Genomic DNA, 10,377 nt, shown 5'->3' on the forward strand with positions numbered 1-10,377 from the left:
CAGACATGAGAAAGTATTTTTGCATTAAGATGATTCCCAAGGAAAGACTTGGCATATCTCAAAACTGTGTGCAGTGTGGCCTTAAAAATGTTGTTAAAATGGGACAAGGTGAGCGCAAAAGAAGAACTGGTAGGCGAAAAAAAAAAACGATCTACAGCAGATGAACAGTATCTGAATATAGATACTAAAATCAGGACAAATCCAGCAAAGACCCAGCACAGGTGTGGGGCTGCATTTCAGGCAGTGGTCTTCTGGATCTTATTGACGATAGAATTATAAACACAGAAAAGCATTGGCCAACTGTGCAATACCATCTGAAAAGCATCTGATATGCATCAGCTTCATTTTTCAGAATTGCACTGATTCCAAACACACTGCCAGTGCAGTAAGAGTTGAACAGAAAAACACATTGTGGAGCACTACGAGTCATGGATTGGCCTCCCTAGAGCCGGGATCTCACCATATATCATAGATCATACATAACAGTGTGGGATCATCTCGACAGAAAACAGAACAAAAGGCAGGCAACATGCAAAGACGAGCTGGGTGGGTGTTTCCTTTAAAGAACTCGCGGATACGGTCCCTTTAACTCCCTTTTCATGACGTCATGGCATCAATGCGGAAGTATGTACGCAGGAAATTAGCATCTTCAGTTTTGTTTACATGTGACATGCAATTTGGTAGGTGTGTTCGTGTTTTTTGGCTTCAGGTTTTGGGTGAATATTGTTAGAATTTACTGACACATTTCTCCAGGTGCCCCCTTCATTACAAGCATCACAGAAACGCCTTTAATTTTTACTGTTGTCTTCAACGATGTTTAAATTAGCTAGCTAGGCGCTGCTAGTCACCAGCTAGCGAATGTTAGCTTGCTACACTGCGCGTTAAAGTTTCGATTTCCCGAGTAACTTTTCATTACTGTTAATATTATTATTGGATAACAGATGACGCCAGTTTCTCAGTTGACGGTTTCTCTTCCGGTACTCATGATATGGGCTTCAATATCTTTTTTCTTCTTCTTTCGTACCATCAGCGAAGTTGATGCTGGAGCTCTTTAAAGAACCACAGCATGTTCCCCCGCAGAACTACCCCACCGAGGGGACGATCAGCCTACAGTAACGGTCTGCATCCACCGCCACCGGCGCCCCAGAGCTACGATTACAACCACCAAAGTCTGCCAGGTGTCAACAGGTGAGTCTCGTGAATGGAAAAAGTCGAGTATCAGTGTCGGGGGTGTACTGGACAGCAGTTGTTTCAAGGTGAACTGCAGTAAACTTTGTTAGCTGTGGTTGAGATTTCCTGTTGTGTCGGTGCGTTTTGTTTAGAGCTGCAAGGGCTGGTTGATTAATGTTGATATTATTGATAAGTGATCGATTTTATTTGGCACCTTTTTTATCGTTGAATAAGCGCTGTAGTCATTTAAAAATAAAAAAAAGTGAAAGAAGATAGTAGTTTCCTATATATGAGACTGGTATGATTTTTCTTTTTACTTGATAGAAAACTGATTATGTAAATATGGATTCTGGTGCTCAGACATTACACATCATTTTTTAATTGGCCAACTGGTCTGCTGGAAATTACAACAGGCAGTGTTTGTCAATTTTATTATAGTGAACTTCATTTAAAAGTCTTGATGTGGGGAAACTGAAATGTTGTTGTGTACTGATAACACTAAATTAAAATGTAAAAAGTATTCACAACAGGAATTTTTCATCAAATTTGGCCAAGCAACAAGAGAGGATGCATATATTCAGTGTACACTCACCAGCCACTTTATTGGGTACACCTGTTTGAGGCTTGTTAAAGTAAATAAATATCTAATCAGTCAATCATATGGCAGCAGCTCAGTGCATTTAAAATATTTAGACATCCTTGAGATGACCTGCTGAAGTTCAAAGTGAATGTCAGAATAAGGAAGAAAGGCTATTTAAGTGGCTTTGAACAAGGCCTGGCATGTTGGTGCCAGACAGGCTGGTCTGAGTATTTCACAACCTCCTGATCTGCTGGGATTTTCCCACACAACCGTCTCTAGGATTTACAGAGAACGGCCCGAAAAGGAGAAAATGGCCAGTGAGCGGTAATTCTCTGGGTAAAATTTCCTGTGTTTATGTCATATGACAGAGGAGAATGGCCAGACTACTTTGAGCTGATAAGAAGCCAACAGCAACTCAAATAACAAGGTTTGTAGAAGAGAATCTCTGAATGTACAACACATCACACCGAACAGCAGCTGGGCTGCAACAGCAGAAGACAACACTGGGTGCAACTTCATTCAGTTTAAAACAAGGAACTGTAGCTGCAATTTCCATGGGTTCACCAAAATTGGACAACAGAAGACTGCTGTGACGTTCAAATGGGAGCGGGGAGGGTCAGAATTTGGTATAAATGGCATGAAAGCATGGACCCATCCTGCCTTGTATCAATGGTTCATGCTAAGGCTGGTGTAATAGTGTGGGGATATTTTCTTGGCATATTTTGAGCCTCTTAGTATGAACTGAGCATCATTTAAACACCACAGCCTACCTGAGTATTGGTGCTGAGTGCTTCATCCCTTTACCACAGTGTACATGTGTGGTAGCTACTTCCAGCAGGATAACACACCATGCCACTAAACTTAAATCATTTTAAACAGTTTCTTGAACATGGTAGTGAGTTCTCTGTTCTCAAATAGTCTCCACAGTTTTCAGATCTTAATCCAATAGAGCACCTTTGGGATGTGGTGGAACAGGAGATTCACTTTTCGGATGTGCAGCTGACAAATCTGCAGCAACGGTGTGATCCTGTCGTGTCAATATGAACCACAATCTCTGAAGAATATTTTCAGTACCTTGTTGAATCTATGACATTGAAGAATTTTTGGAATCCTGAAGGCAAAAAAAGGAAAAGGGGTCCATCCCAATGCTAGCAAGGTTAACTTATGGTGAGTTTGTATGTCAAGTGTTGCTAAGTATAGAATCTCTTGAGATTGAGATGTCAGCATACCTTCATTCCTCTGAACTTCTAAAGTCTTGCTCCTGACAAGCACCAACCATATTATAAATATATCCATCCACTTTTCTAACCGCTTATCCACTTCAGGGCAGTGGTGGGGCTGGAGTCTTTTCCACTTGTCATTGGGTAACACAGAGAAGCAGACAACCATTCACACTTGCATGTCTGTCTTTGGACTGTGGATAAAAGTTGGAGTATTCAGAGAGAACATGGAAACTCCACACAGAGCAGCTCCATGGGTTTGAACCCACAACCCTCTGTCTCGCAGTCATTTTAAATACAAAATCCAATAATAAATATTGCATTCTAACTTTTATCACATTTGTTAAGGGCAAAGGCCAGGCGTCTCGCTCTGTATGGATTCATGCTTCGTGGCACCCGAGTGAAAGAAAACAAAACAAAGAAACTGAAAAGTTATCTTTTTTCATCATTTATTAGTGGTTGCTTGTTTTAGATGTTTGTGTTCTGTGCAGTAAAATGTGCATATGTGTTTTTGTAAGCTTTCCTAGACGTGAGAGATTGCCTTCTTATGAATGGAACCCCTCACCATCCACCTCTACTGTTCAGCCTCGTCACATGCCAGCTATGATCAATGGGCGCAAGTATGTATTACTATTTATCGATCCAAGAATAAACCACATTTGTCCAAGTACATTGCCTTTTACATGTCTTATCACCTTTCTTTGTCTTCGTGCGTCTTCCAGGAGGCAGAATGATCAGTTCAGCGCTCATCACGTGAAGCGCCAACGTGTTGACACCTCCAGACACCACTTAAGCAGCCCACCTTTAGTTCATAGCCGGCCTCCACATCATCGTACCGACCGAGCGGTGGCACAGCCCTCAAGATTATCCCTCACTGGTTTTGATCACTCTTATCCCGGTCCTAACTTAGACATCCGCCCTCAGGTACCCGCTGTGGTGAAAAGCTCCAGCAGTCTGCATGCCAGCACTACGGAAAAGGTAAATTCAGAAGGACTTAGTCTTTATCTAATAAACGTGAAGTCTGAGCATGTTTACGTGTAGATCTGTTTGGTTTAGTCAGCGTCACATGTTTATGTGCCCTCAGCTGAGTTGTCAGATGGTGGAGCTGTTTGAGGCGTGCCAGCAGCAGCCTTCAGATTTGGAGCGGAAGGAGGTGTGCCGCGCTCGTCTGCAACAAGACATACAGCAAATCTTTCCATGTATGTATGACCTGTACATCCACATTCTGCTCTGTCTTGCTGCTTTGATTTTTATTCACCATGTGCCTTTCTCACAGCTGCGCGGCTTTACTTGACTGGATCATCTATGAACGAATTGGGCTCCCGGTGCAGCGATGCTGATATATGCCTGGTTATCAAGGGAAATGTAACTACCTTTGTTTCTGTACCGTAAATGTCATGGAAATGTGCAATCATAGATACTGACTTCCTGACTTCCTCTTTAACACTTGCAGTGTTCCTTCTTTTTGTTCCAGAAAAAGACTGATGCTCTTCGTGTTCTTGGTCGTCTCCTAAAGTTGTTCAAAACCCTCTGTAAGTAATCAAATACCAAATCATCTATAAAAACAGAATTCATTGTTAACTTTTAAACGGCCGTACACATGTCTGTTTTTTGCATTTATCTAGTAAGTTTTCTTAACCAAAAATACAATTATTGGTGTCCTTTGTGAGCTCTGATATGAAGATTTTCCCTTAGAATTATGCTTTTGTCACTAGGGGGAGCTGTTCACTTAGTGGAAAATGGGTTTCTGTTTATAGAAAATGAAACAAATGACAATGGATCTCATGATGTTTGCTTTGATTTTCAGCATATGTAGAGAGGAATCAGCTGATCAGAGCCAAAGTGCCAATCCTCAGGTTCAGGGAGAAAGGCAGGTGAGAGCAAAGCAGTTACTGGAACAGTCATCATCAAATCAGAAAGCAGATTTATGATGTTTATGATTCTCTCCGGTCTTCACTCCGTAGTGATCTGGAGTTTGATCTGAATGTCAACAACACAGTGGGCATCAGGAATACATTCCTTCTGAGGAGTTACGCCTATGGTGGGTGAGACGGTCAATAAGACCAATTTTGTTCATGGCAGCAGCTTTTCAAACTTCAGCTCTGCCTGTGATCATTTGTTTTTAATCCAGCTATAAGCAACGCATAGGTTACTTGTTCTGACATGCTGTGTTTGTTTGGTCTCTCTTACAGCTGATCTCAGGGTAAGACCCATGATCCTCGTCGTCAAGAAATGGGCACGGTACAATAATATCAATGATGCCAGCAAAGGAACATTAAGCAGCTACACGCTGGCGCTGATGGTCCTGCACTACCTCCAGAGTCAGTACAGTCACACGTGCAGAAAAGATTCCTCCCACTTGTTCTTTTGGCTTAGACTGACTTGATTTGTATATGATGCGTTTTCTGTAGCTCTTAGTGAACCTGTCCTCCCATCTCTACAGAGGGACTACCCAGTAAGTATCTTCTTTGCATTTTCAGTCATTGAAATCTCTTTTTGACAATGTTGTTTTCATTTAAAGCCATTTATAAACAATATTCTTTTTCTTTTGTAACCTACCACTTATTAAGATAATTAGCTACTTGACAAACTGTTTAAAGAATCTCTAATGGCTCAGTCACACTAGAGAAAAATAAGACAAAAACTGTGATCAAACTGGCTGCAGTCACTTTAAGACAGGCAGGTGAAGGTTTGCAAATAAGCGCCATCTAATTTATAAATGCAGACAGACATGCCGACACGTTGCTGGTGGTCTGAGTCAGCTTGTGCCAGCAAGTGCAACTCGTCCGTGATGAGTTTCTTTGCATTAGTGGATTCAACTCAACTGGTTGCATTCTTGTTATGTTCCTATATAAAAGCAAGGTTTCTGAGCGTGTGTCATAAAGTCTCCTTCACTGCTTTCCTTATTATGTTTTTTTGTCCCGTGTCTTGATTTTAACAGGAGTCATTTAATCCTTTAATGAACCTGGACATGGTTCCAGAGGGACCCAAACACATCCCTCCCTACATCTCGAGAAACCAGTCCTCTCTGGGGGAGCTGCTTTTAGGATTTCTCAAGTACTATGCCACAGATTTCAGGTATCTTCCAATGAGTATCATGTTGAGTGGCTCTTTACCGTGTTGGTTTTCTTACTCCCTTTCTTCATCTCCAACTCTCCTCGCCAACTCCTCCTCCCTCTCAGTCCTCCGTTTCTCCTCACTGTCTTCTGTCCCGCTTCCTCCTCCCTGGTTTCATGTTTCTTGCTGAGGGGCAGGAGCAGGTGAGACCTTTGGCCTTACACAGCACTACCATGACATACCACGATCCCTGAGTATTGGTGCTGAGTGCTTCATCCCTTTACCACAGTGTACACGTGTGGTAGCTACTTCCAGCAGGATAACACACCATGCCACTAAACTTAAATCATTTTAAACAGTTTCTTGAACATGGTAGTGAGTTCTCTGTTCTCAAATAGTCTCCACAGTTTTCAGATCTTAATCCAATAGAGCACCTTTGGGATGTGGTGGAACAGGAGATTCACTTTTCGGATGTGCAGCTGACAAATCTGCAGCAACTGTGTGATCCTGTCATGTCAATATGAACCACAATCTCTGAAGAATATTTTCAGTACCTTGTTGAATCTATGACATTGAAGAATTTTTGGAATCCTGAAGGCAAAAAAAGGAAAAGGGGTCCATCCCAATGCTAGCAAGGTTAACATGCAGTGGCTATATATATATATATATATATATATATATATATATATATAAAAATTTCTTCGGCTTATTTTTTTCAAAAACAGTGTCAAATATTTTGTTCCTGTATTTTATTGTGCCTATCTGGTGTTCCCTGCTACATGGTTATGTGACCCTCTTGTAATTCTGATAAAAATAAGGGCTAGGTTTGTTTTTTCTTTGTTTTCATGACTTAAACTAAAGCTATCTCATTCTTGGGAGAAACTTAATCTGTCTGCACTCTGTTTGGAATAAAGTAGTATGCAAAGGCACTGCTGTAGTCCTTGAGGCGCTTGAAGATTGCGTTAACCTTCAGTCTAACGAGCACTGAGTGTAATCCCTTTCCTGTTGCTGTCTTTGTCTTGCAGTTGGGATAAACAGGTGATTTCTGTTCGAGAAGCCAGAGCGTTCCCTAAGAACAATTCTAAAGAGTGGAATAACAAATTCATATGTGTGGAAGGTATGCAGTTTATTGGAAGTAACAGGCCACAGCCACCACCATTTAACATCAGCATCGCTGTGAGAAATGTCCACAGTAATCCAACAGTGACTCCTTTTGTTTCAGAGCCTTTTGAAAGAAATAACGTCGCCAGGGCCGTCCACGAGAAGCTCAAGTTCGATGCCATTAAAGCGAAGTTTGCTGAGGTACGTTGAAGTTTTGATAACCGTGTTCGCTCTTCATTCTCCAAGCCACTACGGGCCAGATATGAGTTATTCATAATCGGCTTCTGTCTCCTCAGTCGTGTCGGTTACTACACGAGAGGAAGGAGCTGAACTCGATCCTCCCTTTCAGAGCCATCATCATTAAGGAGTCATCCAGGGGATGAGAGATTCCTCTAATTAGATGAGCTAACTGGTGTCCTCTACCTCAAGACCGTCTCCTGAAACAGTGCAACAACATGTTGATGCTCTGAGAGAGAAACCCTGCTGCCCTGGCACCTTCATGGCCGCTTCCGTATCTGTGTTTTCTGTGGCTGTAATATTCAAAATGGACCACCGACTTCAAATGCATTGCTGTCAAATTTGTGTAACGGAGGATAATACAGTATTTGAGGGAAAATTTTATTTTATAGAGATGCTAGAGGCCTCTGAAATTAAAATCCTGTTACCTAAACTGATGACAGAAAAATGCTGAACCTATTATAAGAGATGGATATTGCTGCTATATGGCCCGTTTTCCCTGCAGGGAATATGTTTATCAATGAACTGGGAGATGACTCTTACATAAAGTTAACTTCAATGGAAGCAGCAGCATTTTATTTTGAAGGGCGAGTCCCAGCCACTGATCTCGGTTAAATTTCCACATTATTAGAGCCATACTGCACAGCGTTGTATTTAAAAACGATTCATCTCTGCCACGTATTTACATGTACAGTCTGTCATGGTTCTGTCTGGACCAACTTGTAACATCAAAGTTTATTTTTTTTTTTATAGGTCACCAGTGAGAATGTGGTGGATTTAAACACGTCAGACACTTTCTGCTTAAAACCGCATTAATTGCCCTCTAGTTTCCCATGCTCACCGCCTAAAGCTTAAGTCAGTGTTGTAATTTGAAGTGCCCTTATTATACTCATTTAAAGGCTCCTAAATGTCATTTGGTTCTGCTAAAATTCTTTACACGCTTCAAAGTGCAAAAGAAATCTCCCACTGCTTTGCTGCCTCTGTCTGAAACACACCTTTTGTTGTCTGGAGCGCATAAAAATTCTCGTATTCACTCTTGCAGTCGTCTGCAGAATATTTGGTGTTCGATTTCTCGTAGCTGAAACATTTTATAGCTGGCTACCAGAAGCTGTACGTACTGCAAGCAGCTGCCTGCGCCTGGACTTAATCAGGTCCCCACTGTTTGTCAGAGGGCATATCAGACTAGCTTAGGTGGGGAGGTTGCCAGTTTGTTACCTAGTGATGTAGATAAGTAACTGTAGAAAAGCGTGGATTGCAAATGAGGTGTTTCAGGCAGTTAAACAGCTGCTTTTTGGCTGTTATAACTTTGTAAGCCTTTTATATGCACACAAACCTTTCAACAGACTTAAGGAAACCCCCAAAGCACGATAAGGGTACTTTTAAGTCACTCGAGGGCTGCAAAGAGGCCAGACTCTAGATTTTCCCCTGGTCCATATGTCCTGCATCAAGAACTCATTGTCTGGTGTAAAGGCTGTGCAGTGTCATTTTAGAAATGTACTTGATGAATTTGGGCAAAACACCTGTTATCCACTCATGTTTGGATTACTTATACATAGGTTATTTAAAGAATTTACACTTTGTGTAAATTTGTCTTTTCTTTCCTGTTTTTGTACATTTTGTGAATTCCTGACTTTTAAATGTTTATTTAAAAAAAAAATTAAATCTCTAAAGATGTATGATTGTTTTCAATGTATATTTTGGAGCTTCATGTGAAGTCCACTAAAATCTTGGCTATGCAAATAGCGCCAAAATCAGATTAAATTGTACACAGGCTTCGTTTTGGGGGGTGTTGTTCGTAATCACATGTCAGACCATTTGAAAATGTAACCAGCAAATTAAGGTTTATGGACTTTTTTTTTTTCTATAAATACCTTGCAAATGTTTTGGAGCCACCTTTTATTTCTTTATGTTTTCTTTCCGAGGGTTCAGACGTTCTTGAGCAATAGTTTTCCAGGTTTTCTGGAGGTCTTTCAAGGTTTTTTTTCTTTTTTTCTTTTGGACATTTACTGCTTATTCATCCATTTTCCCTTCGGTTCTTTTTTTAATGTTGTTTATTGACTTAACACTGATATGTGAGTCATTAAAAATCACACCTACCTTAGGGGATGAACCAGTGTTGTGTCTACTTAAAACAGACAATTTAGAAAAGACTGAATCAATACTGGCACATTTCAGAATGGTGTTCATTGTGGCCTTTTGATGAAAATGGACAGGATCAAAGTAGAATGTATCTACAACAGACTAACAGTACTTCAATGCCATGTGAGAAATGCATCTGGCCCTTCAGTTTATACATCTACTGATCGCTAAAGCCTTAGCAGAAATGCTCTGGTGAATGTCAAGAAACCATAAGCAAGGGAAACGGGGACAAAAGGCTGAGCTATGCCAAGTGAACATGAACATGAATTTGACTGCAAATCAGTGGCAACAGGTCAGAAATTAGAAATTTTGCATTCAAGTTCCAAATTGTTATCAATATGCACAGAGGAGTTCAGGAGAGAGGTACAACATTGAGGGTCTACAGCGTTTGTAAAACACAGTGGAGGGTCATTTCAGTCGGTGTTGGGGGATCTTTTGAACACAGACAAGCAGCCATGCAATACCATCTGGAAACCATCTGATTGGCAACAGCTTAATTTTTCAGCATGAAAATGATCACAAACACAACAAATGAATTAAAGCACACTTGGACAGAAAATCTCTGCATTTATTTCCCATTTTCTTAGCAAAATATAAGGCTTAAAAGACTTTTGCTCAGCTGTATTAAGAGAATTTCCCAAGCACAGTGATGCAACCATTCAAAGACACATCATTAACCAGTTATACAATATTTTATTTATTCTGCATCAATCCACATGCGCTGTGCTTAACTTGGAACAATCATATCCATGGATGTGACAAGTCGGTGATCTTTGGTTTCCTCAAGGTAATGCAGTTTATTCAACCTCACCCTTCACGAGCTTATGTGTATAATCTTTTCTAAAGCTCTTTAGAGAAATTATGATCTTTTTT

At 40.8% G+C, this 10,377-nt stretch overlaps 1 protein-coding gene across 2 annotated transcripts; it reads left to right on the forward strand.

Annotated features, from left to right (window-relative positions):
- The first annotated feature begins 611 nt into the window (after positions 1-611).
- Positions 612-9,488, forward strand: tent2 (terminal nucleotidyltransferase 2). 2 transcript variants are annotated; one of them, XM_080894261.1, is made up of 15 exons: positions 612-680; positions 1,031-1,188; positions 3,489-3,590; positions 3,693-3,948; positions 4,055-4,169; positions 4,247-4,335; positions 4,445-4,502; positions 4,778-4,844; positions 4,935-5,011; positions 5,163-5,291; positions 5,382-5,425; positions 5,912-6,048; positions 7,053-7,144; positions 7,250-7,329; positions 7,425-9,488. In XM_080894261.1, the coding sequence occupies exons 2-15, from the start codon at positions 1,067-1,069 to the stop codon at positions 7,509-7,511; spliced, it is 1,455 nt and encodes a 484-aa protein (XP_080750387.1). In that variant the 5' UTR covers positions 612-680; positions 1,031-1,066; the 3' UTR covers positions 7,512-9,488. The 2 variants fall into 2 exon arrangements, with proteins under 2 accessions (XP_080750387.1, XP_080750388.1); XM_080894262.1 differs by having other exon boundaries at positions 628-684.
- The last annotated feature ends 889 nt before the right edge of the window (positions 9,489-10,377 follow it).

The sequence above is a fragment of the Rhamphochromis sp. 'chilingali' genome (genome assembly GCF_963969265.1).
Source record: "Rhamphochromis sp. 'chilingali' genome assembly, chromosome: 10".
In the NCBI taxonomy this organism is placed as follows: domain Eukaryota; kingdom Metazoa; phylum Chordata; class Actinopteri; order Cichliformes; family Cichlidae; genus Rhamphochromis; species Rhamphochromis sp. 'chilingali'.

Coding starts and splice junctions, on each gene's coding strand:
- tent2 (XM_080894261.1), top strand. CDS start 1,067: ATGTTCCCCCGCAGAACTACCCCACCGAGGGGACGATCAGCCTACAGT. Junction 4,336..4,444: donor GCCTGGTTATCAAGGGAAAT/GTAACTACCTTT, acceptor TTTTTGTTCCAG/AAAAAGACTGATGCTCTTCG. Junction 7,330..7,424: donor TTAAAGCGAAGTTTGCTGAG/GTACGTTGAAGT, acceptor CTGTCTCCTCAG/TCGTGTCGGTTACTACACGA.